We start from the raw sequence: 18,703 nt of genomic DNA, 5'->3' as shown, positions 1-18,703 counted from the left end.
ACTAAGAGGGCTATAATACACCGTGCCAATTCTCTTTTCTAATACTGACAAGAAAAGAAAGTCTTAGAAGCTTTGTGATGTTAGGAGGCAATAGCAAGTATGGTATCACTGACACTGGTAGCTGAAGTCTTCCTGAAAAGAAAAAAACACTGGGAACCAATACAAATTTGCTAATAAGCAATGTGGAGAACTTTTATTTCATATGTCAATGTATTTCGCATTGATATTTTGAAAGTTTATTTGAATGTATTAATTGAAAAAGTCTTTATGATTCTATAATTTTAATTAAATCTGGCTTTTATTTTCCCACAAAAGCAGCTCTACTGGACTCTGTTATTCTAGTAGTACCTTATCATGGCTTAGAATACAATCCAAAGGAGCAAAATACTGAAATGTAGTTTCTATTTTCTCATTTTCCTTCTGTAACATATGTATAGTAACCCTAGTGTATGCAACATCACTTCAGTGTAAATAAAATAGAGTTATAGAGAGGGACTAGCATTTATTGCTAGACCACCAAATCAGTAGTTACCCTCAAATTTTACTTCTTCAGCTTTGACAGATAGGTCACTGTAAAGTTTAAGAGTTGTATGTGAACCTCCCAGTCTATAAAATGGAAAAGAAATTTGCATATCCAGACTAACTTATCTCAGAAGAAATGGATGACAAGTTTCTGAGTCTGATATCAAGAAAGGGTTTTTTAAAAGATACTTTTCAAAATGCAACTAGACCTGCTGTCAGTAACAACCTGCAGTGCCCTCTAAGTCAATGCCACTGCCATTAACATCAGTAATCCCAGGAGTTATGACCAAATCCAAGGCTACCTTGAGAAAAGGTCCCTTCCATAGCCTCAAGTTCTTTTCTAAAGCAGCTGTGCGTGCTAAGTGCTCTTCCCATAATATCTGTAGTATTGTTGGTTCTGCTTCTTTCTATAGCCTTGCTTATCTCAAATATCACTAAAATTGCATTGACTTCAGAGGGATTAGTCTCTGCTATAAGTTTTGTACTGATTGTAATTACGGTTCCTGGAACCATTCTTTAGAGAAGGAAAAGAGGCACTAATATATAAAGCTATATCCTCTTATATCTGGAGAATTTGTGTGGAAATCACTAAAATGCTGACAAGCTCCCTTTCATTTTGGTAACCACCTGTTTACATAAAAAACACCGAACACTTGAAATATATATGACTCTCAGGACATTTAGAAAGCTTATGCAATACAGCCAGAGCCCACTAGAGAAATTTTTTAATGTAAAAAAAAAAAATGAAGTCTTGTGTAAATATTTCCATAATCGTCTTATGCAAATCAGAAATATTTTTCCTAAGGGTGTTTAAAGTAATAAAATTAGTCTTCAGGAGCACATGCCGAATTCCTTGAGCAGGAATGTTGTGTGAAGTATGAGTGTCTGAACTACGGCCTCTTGCATGTCTAGAAATAGAAAGGGGAACAATTAATAGAGAAAAATTGCTGTTTCAAAGGACAGATTTTGGTTATGTAGTGATTGTCTACTTCTAATACTATCTTTTACCAACTCTTAAATATCAATTATTATTTAATACAATTTCTTGAAATATTTCTAGCATCTTTTAATATTGGTTTATCACATCAAACAGCAATTACGTTATCCCTCAGTGCATTTCCAGTGCACTTATGAATATTAATTCCTATTGCTGTGTAATTTTTACAAACTTTCTTAAAATTGTTCTCTTAGTGAAATGAGGATATTTTTAGGCTACTACAAATCGTGGGGGGAAAACGTATCTGAAGATGCGAACAAATCCTTGGTTCATTAAATATTCTCTACAAATTCTTTTCCTATCTTTATTATTACAAAAATAGCATATAGTTTGATCCTGACTAGCAGACACTGGTTTTGTTTCTTTTTTTCCAGTTGTAATTTAGAAGCCTGCTTGCTGTCTTACCTTTAATCATACTGATTAATAATGAAGAATTAATGGTTTTCAGAAAGAAAGGCAGTAGTGATATCAATCCTGCTCTAAACCATTCAAACAGAAAACTCTTACTAAAGTAAGCAGCTTGCAACACCAAGTTTATGACTTTCTTATTTTTTTAACTTGGGTTTTCTTGGAAGCAGGATCCTACAGTTTTAAACAGGCTCACTGACATCTTGGCATGATGAAAAATTTACTGCCATAGAAGAAAAGGGAGCCACAAGCTGGGGGTCTCATTAGATTTCTATCATGGGAATACGGTCTGAATTTGAACTGCAAGTTTCAACACTTTTTACTCTGTCCTGATTTTGTGGTAATAAATAACACTTTTAAACTGTTGTGAGAAGCACTTAGTATGTGCAATATGAAAAGACCACACAATTTAAGCAGCAATGAAAAGAAGTCTACTGTTTTGCTTGAATTAACATAACTACATAATTCAAATGATCCTCACTATTAAGTCACCAAATGCATCATTTAAATTTTATTTAAAATATAACTAATATTACAGTGGTTGTGTGTTTTCATAAATAAAATATTAGAGATTCGTTTGTAATAATTTCTGAATGGCACTGAAAAAATACAATAAATGATCATTTGGAACATCATGTTTTAAGTAGAGTGGCTCAGGGTATTTTTTCCATTTATCAGTGGGAAATGTAGTTTTTTTAAAACTGATGGTTCATTCAGAATAAATCTCATTCTTTCAGGAAAAAAAAAAAAGAAAGAAAAAGTATTGATTTAGCAAGTGAGGGAACCCAAGACAAAACTATTTCAGGTGTCAAATTGACTAAGATACTTTGTTTTAGGTTGTCAAGCAGAAATTTGCACCAGGTCTCACAAGAATTACAGTATAATTTCCTCAACACATCATTCTCTGAGTTGTTCTCTCTCTTTAGGAGGCTTTTTCTGTGATACCCTTCTGTCCTGCAACTCTGAAACAGTGCTTCAGAGGAGCTATAGATTAATGTTGGAGAACAAGTCACAGAGAAGAAAGAGAGCAGAGGGCACTAGAAACCCAGTGTTTGGGCAGCACAATTGCAGGTACACTCAGTGAGTACTGGTCAAAATGAGTTGAATCAAGCAAAAGCACTTTGGTTCTAAAAGTAAAAACTGAACATTTTGACTTTTCTGAATCAAACTTCTTTCTAATGTTCCAGGCCAGTGTTCATGATAATAAATATTTTTACAGAGATTTTTAAAAAAGGTTCATCTGAATTCAGTAAATAATTGCTTTTTATAAAGAGAATCATGTATTAAGTAAATGTCATCTAATCTATCATTTTACTTTGCCTTAACATTTTGACATCTTTTTTCCTCAGTGCTTCATACAGAATGATTTTTGGTACTCACACATATTTCAGATAATGATTTAAGTATCTTTTCAGGAAGTTAAATAAGAAAAAAATAATTGTACATCTTCAAATTTATAGCAACGACATTGCTGTTGGTCTGATGATATTCCAATTCTAATGCAACAAAGATAATTTATCATTTAACTTCTGTGTATTTAGAACTTTCTTAAGTGGTAGTAGATCAAAATTATGTTAAACAACACCAGTTGTTATGCTCAAGCAACTTGCGTTGAAATCTATGGGAGCACACGTACAAGTTAAAAATGGGTCAACAGACAGTCATTTCATATTTCAAGTGCACTGATATTTTAAAAAAGGAAGATTAATGACAAAATTCCATTTGGTGACAGTTTGGGATGCACATTTTGTCATATTTTCTTATTGTGACCAGTGGTCAAAGAGCAGTGAAATAAGTTATGAAATGGAACAGTCATAATATGCCTATTTAGGAAAAAAAAGCTGCTTAATTGACATCCACTACATACCCTGACTTTTGATGTTCATTATACACTGTTAGGCCTACCTGAAAATTTAGATAGCTATCTGCTTAATCCTTTTATTTTTCCTACCTTTTGGGAAAGCTCTAAAAATTATTAAAAAAAAAATACATATACATTACTTATAGGTTTTTTTTCCATCTGCTTCATCAAAAATTTGTTTCAAGTCAGTCAAAATCTAGGTAAAATAAATAGTAATTTTGTACCTCCAGGCTTTGATTTTACAGTGACCCAGTAGCAAAGGTCTAGGTGAGGGTCTGTCTCTGTGCCAGTCGCTGCAGGCTCAAGTTGTCAGGGAGGTGAATTGTGACACCAGACCAGAACTCAAGAGACAAAGTCTTCCCAGGACCTTGATAAGTTGTTTAATTTTTCTGAATTTTCAATAAACTGTCTTTGAAATGGGGAATGGCCACTTAATCTCTTCCCCTTAGGAATATGATTATAAAATCATCAATGTTTGTAAGATGCTCAGGTGTTCAGGTCTTTTTGTAAGACCTATAAATACATTGCCAGCCATGTGCCTGTAGCACATATGCAGAGGACACTTCTCAAGTCTTTGATGCTGAATGTCTATTAAAATGAATGCCATTTGACTGTAAAATCCACTCTAGATCAAATGTTCATATACAAATAGCAAAATAACAGCTATTGGACATGCAAAATTCATTAATACTAGTAGGAAAATAATGCTTTTCTTGTGTTGTTTCTGGGTATGTAAATTGACTTTTATCTCCTTGACTTTTTTAGTTAATATGTTACTGAATAAAAATGACCATGGTAGGCTGTAGGTGCACCATCAAAAGCCTTAGAAAGGGACAGGAGAAATTCATGTGTGACAGGTCTATAAATACAAACTAAATAGACTCACCTGGGTGAGTACTAGGGAACGAACTGCAAACAATAGCCAGGATTGTACAAACTTCCTAAATGGCATCTCCAATTGCCATTCTCAGAGACAGAATGAAAAGAAATACACCCATTTTTATTGTAAGTCTTATCAGTTCTGCTCCACTGTCATGCTGGGGGTGCTCTAAATTTTATTACACCTAAGTTCAGAGTTTAGTCTAAAAATTAAGCAGGAGTACACTGTGAGACACTGGAATAGATTGCCCAGAGAAGCTAGTTCCAGATGGGTGCCCCATCCCTGGAAGTGTCCAAGCCAGGTTGGTTCAGAACCTCAGGACATCCTGGGGTTCTGAGCAACCTGGTCTAGTGGAAGGTGTTCCTGCCTCTTTTTGTAGGGCTGCTCTCCAGTCACTTCTCTCCCAATTTATACTTGTGCCTGGCTTTACTCCATCCTAGGGGCAGAATTCAGAACTTCAACCCGTAAAATTTCATCCCATTAACACTGCCAAATGCTCCAATCTATCTAGATCTCTCTGCAAGGCATCCCATCCAGGGAGGTTGAAACTAGATAATTTTAAGGTCATAAGATTATATGATTCTACATCTCTGATGGCTAAAAAACAGCACCTGACTACATCAGCAGCCCTTCTCAGATCACCAGGAGACACTAAATAGGAAAGCAGAGTGGTTTAAAGGACAGGAGTTCACAGTCCCATCTAACTTGTTTGTGTTTTATTAAATCAAATTTGCCTAATGCAAATGGGAACAGAAGGGATTCAACAGAAGATCAATTTTACTGCTAACTTTCCTGACAAATGGCCGTTCTAACCCTAAGAGTTTCCAGTAGTAAGGATTCAACAGCTTCCCAGTTGTCCTTTAATTACTACTGGAAAGTTCAGCTGATAGCTTACTTAAATCTTCATTTTTGCTCTTTGTCATCACCCACTTTATCCTCATTAGCTTAAATCATGTGACTGCTCCTGAGTGCCCTTCTCACTCTATAAATCAAAGACTTGGAAAATTTAAGAATATGTATATAAATTGTGTCCTGAGTTTTTTTCAGTTAACTTGGAATTATACTCATTAATATATTATTCTATTATATAAACTGATCTAGTTGAAGCTGTTCTGTTCATTGCATTGGAGCAGATGACCTTTAAATGTCCCTTCCTACCCAAACAATTCTACGATTCTATAAAAATTTGAAGGAACTTTCTCTGTTATCACAACCAGTCCATTGATAACTGGTAATCACGTTATAGAATCACTTTTGTGAGCTGACTGAAATCTGCCCAAAAAACCAGTTGAGTTCTTGTCCCTGAGTCTCCATACGAGATACTCCAACACCTCCAATCTGAGAGTTCACCATTTTTCTAATTTCCAGCCTAAACCAGTTGAAAACTGGTTATGTGCCTGTGTTGTTCTTCAGTTTTAAACGGGCCCTCTTTTTTTGCTAAGCCAAACCCTTCTAAGGTTACCTACTGACACAGTGCAGAGGCACACACAATAGTTTTATGTATATTAGCTCATGTATCTCAATTGTGACAGAAAAAAACCCCACAATAATACTCTTTTTTCTTCTGAGACTGGGAATGCCACATTCCTGTATATAGAGTTGCTGATACACTTAGACTGATCTACTTACATTGTACCATTGCAGCTGACACTGGACTTGACAGATTACAATAAGATCAGCAGAGAGTTCTTCCAAGGTGCAACTTTTCAAAATTACCTTTTTGTTGAATACAGTTCAGTTGTCCAGCATTGATGAAAATTCAAATACTAAAAAAAGGCTAATATTTCTACAAATGTCAAACATATTTCTACATATGCCAAGCATAAACTGGGAGAAGAGTGCTGGAAAGCAGCCCTGCTGAAAGGGATCTGGGGGTGCTGGCTAGCAGCAGCCTCAGTGTGAGCCAGCAGTGTGTGCCCTGGTAGCCTAGAGGGAAAACCCCATCCAGGAATACATCAAACACAGCATGACCAGTCAGTCAGAAGAGGCAATTATCCTTCTGTATTCTGTGTTGGTGTGGCCTCATCTGGAGTGCTGTGTGCAGTTCTTAGCTCCATACAAATCAAGAAGAATGTGAAGGTCCTTGAATGTCTCCAGAGGAGGGCAACAAAAGCTGGTGAAAGGGCTGGAAGGAATCTCCTAAGAGGAGTGGTTGAGGACTTTGGGTTCATCTAGTTTTGAGCAAAGGAAGTTGAGGGACAATCTCCTTGCTCTCTACAGCTGCCTGGAGAGAAAGTGGAGAGGGAGGTCCTTATCTCTTCTCCCTGGTATCCAGTGGTAAGACACAAGGGAATGGCTCAAAGCTGCACCAGAAGAGTTTCAGACTCGACATCAGGAAGCATTTCTTAATGAAAAGGGTGGTCAAACACTGGAACAGGCTTTCTAGAGAGGTGGTTGTTGCCCTAAGTCTGCCAGCGTTTAAGAGCCATTTTTACAATGCTCTTAATTACACACTGTAACTATTGGTCAGCCCGGAAGGGGTTAGGCAGTGGGACTGAGCATTGTAGTTCCAGCTGAACTATTCTATTCTATTCTGTTCTATTCTATTCTATTCTATCAGCTGCACAGAGAGCAACTGTTTATTTGTACCCACCTAAACACTCTGTGGCATGTAAAGTTTCCCAGAAAGAGAGTAACACTACCCTGAAAAAATTCTCCAGGCAACTTCAGGGCAGCCTCGGTTGCTATGCTATGCAGAGGAAAGCAACAAAAGGGTTGCTCTGCCACTCCTTGTTTCATACACATAAAAGACAGTATTTCATCCTGTCAGACAGTAACAAAACTCCTGTATTCAGGGCAAGGGTCTGGTCTTGCTATTTTATGGGTCCGCCAATGCCACAGCTCAGAGCTCAGCAGGCTTACTCATTTCCACAGCTGCACCTGGCACCTGGAAAGTTAAACAACCTGGCCACACAAGAAAAGAAAAAACAGGCAGGCAGCAAAGAGGAGAGTGAATATAAGGGAAAGAGCTGAATATAGAAAGATAAGGTGAAAGAAGCTGAGTGAGAGAGGAGTTAAAGAAAGAGGGGGAATTATTCCTGGTGGTTATAAGAGACTAAACTGCTTGAATTTGTTTAAGAAACATGACAGAAGGCACAGGGAATAAAAAACATAGCTAACACACAGAGGAAGAACAAAGACTCCATTCTGAGAGTGCCAAGTGTTTGCTTTAAGTATCAAACCCTGTTGCTAATGTATTTCTCTCCTCAGTCTGTCCATTTTTTTTTCCCAAAAAAATTACAGGTGGTTGATCCTGCAAGCACTTCAAAGCTGGTGACTGCACCTAATGCAACAGCTCCAGTCTAAAGAGTTGTCTGGAGGTTAGCAACCCTCTCTGTGATATGTATAATTTTTCACAGAATATGCATTATCCATTATCTATTTTGAATAACTAAATGCAATTTTGATATATTCATGCACAGCCTTGATACACTGCTTTCTACTGGGATCTTTTCCCAAAAAATGAGTAGCAGCTGGGGCCATGGTGCAGTAAAGAATCTTTTAACAATGCAGAAAAGATTAAAGACATAATTTCAAACAATGCAAAATATTTGTTTAATAGCTTCATGTGAATCTCAAATGAATTTCAACATTTCATTACTAAGAATATGCACTTGAATTTTCACCTTAACACCATTTCCTAGGTACTGCACTTGTCGCATTTGGTTGAATCACTTGTCTAAAAGAAGAAACTGTACTTTTCTAGAAGAAACAAAAAAACACAACAAAAACCCACAGCTGCAGTAAAGTTACCTTTGCTTTTGTAAGAAACACAGGTGGACTCTGCTGGTCTGATCTAAGCATGTCCTTGTCCTCCACCCCAGGGAAGCCAGCAGTTTCCTGGCACTGCTGTAAGGCAGTATTACTCAGCACAAAGAGGGAGTGGCAGGCAGAGCTGGGGGCAAGGCAAGGTTTCTGGGGAGTCACCAAGATCCAGCTGCTGTCCCCTACACCAAGGGTGCAATAGTAACTCTCTAGAATACTTGTGCTGACAACTACCATTCCTGAAAGCAAACACTCTCCCTCCCGAGAAAAGTTGTTGTTTTAGATGATAACTTATTTGCTGTTAAAAGCTTATCAAGAGAATTTAGACAGATGTTTGTACTCTGAGACAAGAGCAGCCTTGTACATGCCTCACACCTTGGAAAACTCCTCTCCTCACCAGGCAGCAAGAAAGGGTTCAGCTGCTTTTTTGGTTTGAAAAGCAAAGATGAACTTCCTCTTTGTTCTGCAATGTCAGTGAACTCTGAACTGCTGCTGTCTCCAGAGGGAAAACAAAAATCTAATGTTCAGTGGAACCTCCCATGCAAACTGATTGTAGGGGCAGAACTGCAGCCTGGTTGTGGGAGGAGGAGTGTTTAGCTGCTGCCAGGTTAAAGTGAAGGAAAGGCAGAAAGAAATTCGGCTTCAGTGGTTGCTGACACACTTACTATCTGTTTAAAAAACAAGTCGATACTGTTTGACATTCATTTCATAACAGCAGGCAAATTATTTCTGTAAAATATGAGTAATAGAAGATTTTCATACAAGGGGACTAAGTAAAAAAAAAAAAAGCCCTAAACTTTTTTATGATGACTGAGGTTCTTCTAGGATGTGTAAGACATGTAGCTGACCCACACTAAAATTATAAGCAACATAAGAAGAGACATCTAAGCTCTGGCAAAACAATTTGCATAATTGTGGCTATTGAGCTCTGGAAAGAAGAGAGGATTCTATTAATGCCTCCTGTAAACACATGGGTAACTTCAAAGGGGAATCAATGTTAAGGATTTTTCAAAAGAAATTAAATTAGCTTTTTACTCCACCATATCAGCATTAAAAATTGACCAGCAGTTGTAACTATATATATACTATCACCTCATTAACAATGTGTTGGATAGGCAACTAAAATCTGTTTCAGAATTCCACAAAGCAACTTGCAGATTAAGAAGAAAGTTCCAAATCAAGGTTCTTCTCTTACAGTCTTTTCATGTTAATAAATACTTAACCATCAGTCTAGGAAATTTAATATACATCTGAAAACAGAACCTAATTCTAAATCACCCAATTAAAGGGGTGTAATATGAACCAATTAAGACATGCTCTGCCTCACTTATCTCAAGCAGGAATAAGAGAACTTCACAGTACTTCTACTAACATTAGCTATGGTAGCTACATCAGCTGTTAAACTTATACCAAACTACACCTTGACACCCTGAAGAAGATCCTCAAAGGATCTCAGGGTGTTCTGTTGTGTGAACGTACACAGTTCTGTTTGGTTACAAAGTGATCAGTCCAGCGCAATGCTTTAGTGTCAGAACAAAGAAAGAATCCAAGAACCCTTAATACTGTTTCACATATATTTTTTGTCTATGCCTTTTGTTTTCTTTAAATTAAGAAATTTTTTTTTAATGCAGGGGTATCAGCAAATTCTTTAAATTATGATATTCTAAGTAAATAACACAAAGAGATATACATAACCTTCAGAATAACTTGTGAGGTAAAGCTGTTTCCCTTGTGATGCCCATGGATATTATAATTGTTGCAACTGACATCACACACAATATGAAATTATTTATTGTGCACTGTTGCAACATGTAATAAAGAGACATAATGTGATTGGAAGGACTCCCATACGGCTGGTTCCCCTCTCCGAGCCCTAATAGTATCACCAATAGTATCACAACGAGCGGCTTCAGAAATTACTTACCACAATTGACTATGATCCTGGAAAGATTAACTAGGTAACTGCTTCAAAGAAGAGAGGATGCACGAGAAGCACATTTAATTATTTCGTCATCACGAAGAATCAGCTATGCCTTCGTAAGCATCAATTAATCGGGTGTATCCAGTAAAGATCTCTGCCAGATAAGAGTAGGAAGGGTATGGCTCGGAGCGCAGAAAAATGAGGCTTACAGGGACGGCCGTACTAAAAAAGCTCACAATTTTATTTTCCCATGAGACTGGGCTCCCTCTATAAGTTGCTCGTTAGTTTATTAGTTTGTTGTCGCAGCTGCCCTGCATGCCTCCTGCACGCTCCGGCTCGCTCCCCGTGGCGGAAGGGGGGAAATAAAACGCAAACTTTGGAAACCCTTGGGGCGCCCAGCCGCACCTTCCCGAGGGCTGCGCTGGCGGCACCGCCTCGTCCCTCCTAGGCTCCGCGGGCGGAGCTCGCTGGGGCGGACGGGACCCGCCGCCGCGGGACGGGCTCCCCGAGGGTGGGACGGGACGGGCGGGGCTCGGGGCCGGGTGCCACTTGCCCCCTCCCGGCGCGGCTCCCGCCCGGCACACTCCACCCACCCGCGGATACTTGGGCGCCCCTGGACGGGCCGCCGGCATTTCCGCGGTGGGCGGCCGGAGGAGGTGACCCGGTGTGTCCCGGGCGGAGTGCCGTGGCCATGTCGCGGGGCCCCGCCGCGGCCGTGCGGCTGCTGGCGCTGCTGGTGAGTCCTGGGATGGCGCGGGGGTCCCCCGGTACCGGGGCGGGGGTTGCTGTGCGGGAAGAGGGGCGCGGGAGGTGGTACCGCCGCGGGGGGCTTGTGTGCGGCCGCCGGGGAGAGGCGTTCCCGTCGGGGTTTGGCAGCCTTCCCACCACCGGCCTGCCTGTGGCTAGGAACGAGTTTTCTTCCTTTCTTTGGGAATTAGATAAAAGCCATCGCCATTTGATTGCCCGAAAGCAAGTGGAGGTAGAAAATCCCGACAGGAACGGTACCTGGGATGGGTGGGGTTGCTCAGGCGCTGGGAGGAACAGGAACATAGTGAAAGAGTTTACATTGTTGCCGTCTTCGTGTTCAGCATATTATCTGTACTGATAAATTGCACTACCCTTTTGAGGGAATAGTGCCAGGAGGGAATACGAATCAAAAAGTTTGGAAGTCTTTATCGCCTTAGAGAAATTACTACCTTAATAATCCAAGACACTTCAGGCTTCCTGCCCCCCCGCCCTCACTATTTTTCAGCCATCAGCCTTTAGAACTTCCATCCTATGAAATACTTTTTCAGGCTAAAAGCAAGGGCTGTCACATAACACGCTGAGACCAAAACACCTGGTTTGTTGGATTTGGACTGATGCTTTCTAGGTGTTTCTAGCTGGTTTACAGCAAGCTCTCTGTCATATCTGCGGCATTTTCTTTTGCTTTTCACCTTTCCAGGCTGGCAGAATGCCTGCGGAAGTTGGGCTGCCACCACTCACACAAAGGTGCGGGTGGAGGCCAGGCCCTGGGCTGTGCCCTGAGCTGCTGAACAGAGATCTGTAATGGCTCGTTGCATGGCGAGGATGGAAGGTGTTGAGGATTGGAACCTCGCTCCCTGAGCTTGAGATCCTGCAAAATCAGATTTGCTATCTGGAGAACTGTTGTCTGATAACTTTGATATAGGCATATGGTTGTCCACAAGTCAGCCGGCAACAGTTAACCCTGTTTTTTTACAGCAAACTGGGAGTTACAGTTTGGTTGGAAAATGTTTAACCCTCATTTTGTCCAAAAGAAAAATGGAAAACCTGTGGAGTGCTACTTGTGCAAAAGTTTTCACCGATTCTTTGTGTAATACCTGAAACCACACCATCATCCATTTTATTAGGCTTGCACTGGCTCAAGATGCTGCTAGTTTTGCCTGAAGAAAATGATTTTTCTCAATTCTCATCATCCTCAGTCTCAGCTAAAACTGGGGCAGGGTATGGTGTACTGAAAGTCAACTCAGTTTGATGCCTAAAAGCCTCGTTGTTGGATAGAATATTAGAGCAAATAAGGCTGCCTTGGTTGGTGTCAGAAGAAAGAGAGAGGCACTGCTGGGTTTTGCACTTTTGGTTTTTTGATTTACTTTTTTTTTCCTGATCTGGACAGAGCCATTCATGTGGCAGAAAGTCAAGTTGCTTCTTTGAGGGTTTCAGATTAGCGTCATTTATTTCTTATTAATCTTAAGAAACTGCTGAAAAACAAGGCTAGTCTAAAAGTAGTGTCTTCTCAAAGCATCTTCTATCTTAGACACAACAAAAATAGTAAGTTCTTCCTCTCCCAGTTTTTCCTGGAAGTATCTCTCGATGCTCCCTCCCTGCCTGCAGGCTGCCTCCCTGTATCATCATCCCTGGGTACCTCACAGAGGTCACGGCAGATTTCCCCTGGTCCCTGCCTCTGACCCTTCTCCAGGAATGTTTGGGTGTGCTGAATGGTAGTGCACCCGTAGGGTTGGGCTTGACTTGGTGCATGTCCAGGGCACACACCCAGAGCCATGAGCCTGCCAGGCGGGCATGGCTATCAAGGATTATTAGACTGGGAAGTTTCTCAGTCATTTTCTAAAGAGGGTGGATATTATGTCTTCAAGAGAAGAAATCTTAGAACACTTCCTGCATTTGAGTGAAAGAAGAGTTGACAGAGATGTATGAATCTTACTACAGGAGTAGCAAAATTTACTTATTCTCTGAATGTCTTCCTCAGATTGTACTTCATTGATGTTTGGGATGTTAGACGTAGTCTGGGTATGGTGAAATTCAGGCTGAGTATGTTAGATCACTAATGTCAGAGCCAGTAGCAGTTAATTTTCAGAAGTCATAGAAACAAGTTAAATAAAAAATACCACAACATGATACTTAGTTTTACAAAGAGCAAAGGTGAGCTAATTCAAAGCAACCTAGCTTCTATTACCAGTAACATGTTGAAACATGGTAAAAGTTATTTACAAGCATCTGTGCATTGATTCAACATTTTAATATTGTTCCAAAAAGCGGGGGAAACTGCTATGGTGAGGTCTGAAGGCAGCTGAGAAATTCATAAGATCTGCTATTTTATCCATCCTATTGAACTAAAGTGGTGTGTTATTTTTGATACCAGACTTCAGAATAAAGTGAATCTGTCCAGGAGAGAGTAGAGGAAAGTGAAAAAATGCAATCTGAAGCCACAAAATTGTGCTTTATGATTTTTGAAGGGAAATTAAAGAACCGAGAACTGAGAAAAGACAGTGAGTAAGATGTAAGTTTGCAGATACATGAAAGGTTAATTGTGAAGAAAAGGGAATTGCACTGTACAGTGAGAGCATTGTCGACATCTCGATATAGGTGTTTGAGTTTCTGTTATGGTAAATGGAGATGCAGTGGATGCTGAGTGCACCTGTTTGGTTGGATCAAATTGTGCTTTCGAAGCAAATTTCCAGAGTGTGAATTTTATCTCTCCTGGGAGAGATAAAATATATGTTGGGAGATGCATCAATCTGCTTGTGGATGTTTGATCTGTGGGACCAGGCTAATTCTATTCTGAAGGAAAACCATCAAAACACAGGTTGTGTAGTGTTGGGATCTCAGTGTGAACTTCTTTGATCTAGAAATTCTCCCATACTGGGCTTACAAATTAAACATACTTACAGTCAGTAGTGCATAGAGAGAAGTAGATATGGGCTGGTTTTGGGGCAAGTTGAACTGCACTTTGATCTCTTTGTATTGGCTATATTTCTGCTTATTATAACAGAAGTTTAGGCACTTAGCTTTTATTTATACACATAAATTTGTGTGCCTTACTCTGAAACTGAATCTCATGCAAGCAGCAATATGGTCAACTTGCAAAGAGCTAAAAATTAGGATAATACAATGAAGATAAAAATTAACGAAGGCTTTCCATCTGTAAGGCTGTCTAGGCACCACCTTAGGTTAGTGAGGCTGAGGGACCTCCATCACTCATTTTTAAGAACAGGATAAGCAGTTGTCAGGAAGCCCTTGGATGTACTTTGTCTTGCAACAGGGCCAGGAGATGTACTAGTAGATAACCTTGGATGGTCCCCCTTGCTTGCTTCTCTGAGGTCTTCACTTGTCCATCATCTTCAACACCAAACTGACTCATGGAAGGTACAAGCTCCAAATTTCCCAACACAGAGCATACAGGAAAGATCACATTTCTAGGAATTACTGTTTCATGGTGTAGTGAATACAGACACGTACCTTCTTGGTTACTCAGTCTTTATATCTTTACAGTTTAAGCTGTATGTTGAAAATCTGTCCTTTAGTCACTTCCTGACTATACATGAACAGCAATTTGGGCAAGAGCAGCGTTGCACGTCCTATGCACAGCAGTCCCTCCCTTCTTTCCCATGGCCTCTTGCTGATTACTGCTGCTATCCTGTAGTATTTCGTTCCAATTTTGTTACTTCAGGCCTCACTTTTTCCACCTTGCGTTTTGTAACCATCCAGTTTTCTTCTGACAATGCGTTCTCAGCTCTGTCATCAACAGGTGTCATCAGTAGATGTCTGGGTTTTGTGCCAAGGCCATGATCCACAACGAATGACAGACAGAGCTTTCTTACTCTTACTAAGCCATTTAACAGAAGGCAACTATAGGATATTATAAACAGGGGAGAAATTTGGAATTTAATGCCTGTTGAATATGTGACATTTCACTTGTCCTTGAAGAAAATGTCAGTGAAAAGTGCTTTTTTTCCTATTTAAAATTTTTGGAACCTTTAAAAAATTTCAGTAAAAATGTGAGATCCCTTTATATATTTGTTCCACATTTATTTATGCATCTTGTAAATAAAATTGCCATTCTTAAACATTTTTTGTAGGTGTCTTGTAAGTCCTTTATGAGGCTCTGTGTGGACTACAGATTGAAAAGTGCAAGAGCAAAAGTATTTTTTACTATCTTAGCATTAAACTACAATGTTTTGAAGCCATTTGCTACTGTGTAAACAAATTGATTTTTACTTTTACTTGTCTTAATGAAAGACTTTCTGTTTGTAATGACTGATGGAATTTTCTACACTTTCTTGATATGCATCTCAGTGGAAGATCTGCTTATTCTTGAACTTCGGACGCTTTTGTTTATACTGGATACTCTCAAGTTTCCAATGCAAGGAAGCTTCTCACCACATACCTCTTATGTTCATTCAGTATTGAGACAGAAACACTTCTTCAGTTTAACAGTAAGAACAACCAAGGATGTTTCCGATGACATCTTGACAATTATTCACAGAATCACAGAATATGCTGAGTTGGAAGGAACTCACAATGATCATCGAGTCCAACCCTTAGGCTCCTCACAGGACCATCCCCAAGAGTCACACCATGTGCCTGGGAGCATCATCCAAATGCTTCTTGAACTCTGTCGGGCTTGGTGCTGTGACCACTTCCTGGGGAGCCTGTTCCAACACTCAGCCACACCTTCGAAAAGAGTTGTAGCTTCTGTTGGAATATCTTGACTATAAAGCAAAATTTTTCTGTCACTCTTGCTGGTATAATCCCATTCATAAAAATAAATTTTGGAAATCCATATAATTAATAAAACAAAATAAGACTAAGAATATTCATGAAAACAGCTTGGTCTAAGGTGTAAGATCCTGTAGCCTTCATGATGCATATCCATTGGGGAACTTACTGCTTGCTATTTTTTGTCTTCAGAATATATTCATTGGGAAAATTATCATTTGAAAAAGAGTTTTGTTGTGTAAGTTGAAACAGAATTCTACTGTATTGCTCAACACAGTCCGCTGAATTGTATGGGGAAGAGATAAGATCTTTTTTTTAAAAAAAAAGCTGTCATCAATTCAGTACTCAAGGCTGAGTCAGAGGGAGGAATAGGCAAATAGGCAGAACCCAGTCAACAGACTAGAAACCAGTCAAAGGGAATATAAAGAAATACTCCTTGACTTATTTGGGTAGAAAATCACCTTTTCTGAGCCTGCTTTGCCTAAGCAGTGGCATGCCCAAAAAATTAATCAGTAGGTAGTAATAGTTTTGAGAATAATAGCAGTATTCTCTACCTATACAAAGCATAAAAGCTTGATTTGTAGGTTTCATCTTCTGTAATAGCCTGCGTTTTGTTGGTGCTGTTTCCCAACACCTACATTTTTTGCAGTTTGAGGGATGTTGGTACTTGCAGAGTCTTTGATGCTTGGAGAGCAGACATAAACATGAGGTCTCTGGTAATTTGGCTGCAGCTTCAGTTCCTTCCAGCTGGGATTCGGCACCTAACTGAAGTGTAGCTGTCCTGGGCTGTCCTGGTGCCTGTAGAGGTGGGCAGTTGCAATACTGCATGTTGGCTTGTAAGGTTTTTGTCAGAGCAAGTGTGGTTTTCTTGCTAGCATGCACATGCCTCTGTCATGTTTAAATACAGGATGCATGTATACCATTTATCTTCCCAACACAGTGCTAAGTCATGTACACCTCAGATGTTTTTGGTTAGTCCTTGCCTTTAAATATTATTTATCCTCTTTTGTTCTCTGATGTGATTGGTAACCCGCCACAGTCACAAATCCATGGTTTGCCCAGAAGAGGGATCTCCTCTGGAGTGCTGCTGTCAACCAGTACTTGCTCCAATCAATAGCAAATTCTCATCAGTTTAGAATTATGAAGTGTTATTTAGCACTAAGGAATGGCTGTTTGAAAACTACTATAAAGTCTACGTTCCTTAGAAAAAAAATTACTAATTTCTTATAATCTGTTCCATGATGGAAGAAAAGTGAAAAATTAATAATTATTTTATTATAGTATGTGTTTTTAATGTCAATGGTCATGGGTGAATTTTTCAGAAGCTGTTATGGGTAAATAATAAATATCAATTTATAGAGATCAGAAGCCTTTTCCTTATGTCTTTGCTGTTCTTATGAGGGAGGTCATGTCAGTTAAGTTTTAGTACTGCTAAAGTGACATAGAATTAATAATGTTTATCATAATTTCCATTGCAGATCTGTTTGAATTGTGGAAATGGACTCTACGTGAAGGTAGGATACAATGGAAATCTTTTTATTTATCTATGCCCAAAGAAGTGTTCTCTGAGCAAAGTGACAAAGCTATGTCTTAAATCAGTTGACAAATATCTTGAATTTTACCATTTTTTGAAATGTGAAAGCTGCGTAATGGATAAAGAAATGAAAGCTGAAATTAAGTGAATAGACTCCTACATCCGTCACACTGAGTGGCACTGAACTTTGAGAAAACTTCCCCTAGAATATTAAGTTTGTAGATAACGTTTCTGTAAATGAAAACAACCACTATTTTATTGCATATGTTAATTGGAAATGTTTCCAGATGTTAATTGGAAGCCAACAGAGACAGTAGAGACTAAGCTGGACAGAAGGATGATGAGTGTCATGCAGAGTGACAAGGAGGGGTAGCTAAGCAAGGATAGCAGAGGCATTGAGTGAGTTGAACTGAGGCCTGATATTTCACTTATTCTGTTTCAGAGAGAAGTTTGAGTACATGGCAGCATTGGTGGGATGGTAAACGCAGTGATAAGGAGAAATGGTGGTTCAGAACAACCTTAGTGCCAAATTTTTCCCACATCTGATGACAAGCATTGAAATCTTCCTGATCAGATGTATTTTCACCAACCCCTGGTCATGGGAACTTGCTCATATATTTAAAGCATGTCTTACCTGCTTCTGTCTTGATGAAAAGACTAGTGTAGTTTCCCTCTTCAAACAACTTGAGGAGCTCTTAGATTGTAACTGAAAAGGCTGATGCTGCTCCACAATTTTGAAGTCACTAGCTATTGGAAGTGCAAAAGCTATTCAGACAGAAGCAATAAAGCATTTATCTGAAATGCTGACATTCAGTCTTGTTTTTTCACAGGTTTATAATCGAAATGACAAGAGTGGCATGTTGTCTCATCCCAACAGCCTAGTCAGGCAGAAGCGAGAATGGACAGTCCCTCCAGCCTTCATACGGGAGGAAGAGGACAATTCCTATAAGAATCCAATTGCTAGAGTAAGAAAAGAGATTAATACGGAATAGATATAAAAATAGAGATTAAAATGTAAAATAAGGGTGGTGGCTGCCCTAAATACATGCACAAGTATTTCTTTAATTTTAAAGGACTGTTGGATGTCAGTTGAAGGTTGCCACATTTCCTTCTGTTTCCTTCCTTCATCAGATGTGTTACTTATGAAGCCTGATTTGGCTCAGTCTCATCTTTTCCCAACCCCAGTTTTCACTAAACTTTTGGGAATGCAATATCTTTGAGCTTTTCCACTCCACCACCCCTACTCAGCTGTGGTTGAACTTGGCAAGCGGGTCCCAAATCTGCTGGTGGTGATTGGGCAGGAGGGTGTAAATAGAGCATGATTATATATGCCTAGTCTT

The 18,703-nt window shown here is 39.5% G+C and overlaps 1 protein-coding gene across 2 annotated transcripts in view; it reads left to right on the top strand.

Annotated features, from left to right (window-relative positions):
* Nucleotides 1–11,003: 11,003 nt before the first annotated feature.
* DSG2 (desmoglein 2) overlaps nucleotides 11,004–18,703 on the top strand; it is a 38,842-nt gene continuing 31,142 nt past the window's right edge. For both annotated transcript variants that reach the window (XM_027674670.1, XM_027674658.1), the window contains exons 1-3: nucleotides 11,004–11,090; nucleotides 17,308–17,343; nucleotides 18,194–18,328. In XM_027674670.1, the coding sequence (XP_027530471.1) occupies nucleotides 11,046–11,090; nucleotides 17,308–17,343; nucleotides 18,194–18,328 (216 nt within the window). In that variant the 5' untranslated portion in view covers nucleotides 11,004–11,045. The remainder of the gene's footprint in view (nucleotides 11,091–17,307; nucleotides 17,344–18,193; nucleotides 18,329–18,703) is intronic.

The sequence above is a fragment of the Neopelma chrysocephalum genome, unplaced genomic scaffold, assembly GCF_003984885.1.
Source record: "Neopelma chrysocephalum unplaced genomic scaffold, ASM398488v2 Primary Assembly neopelma1_22, whole genome shotgun sequence".
Lineage (NCBI taxonomy): Eukaryota > Metazoa > Chordata > Aves > Passeriformes > Pipridae > Neopelma > Neopelma chrysocephalum.
The sequence above is the reverse complement of the archived record's forward strand: the minus strand, read 5'-3'. Positions and strand labels throughout refer to the sequence as shown.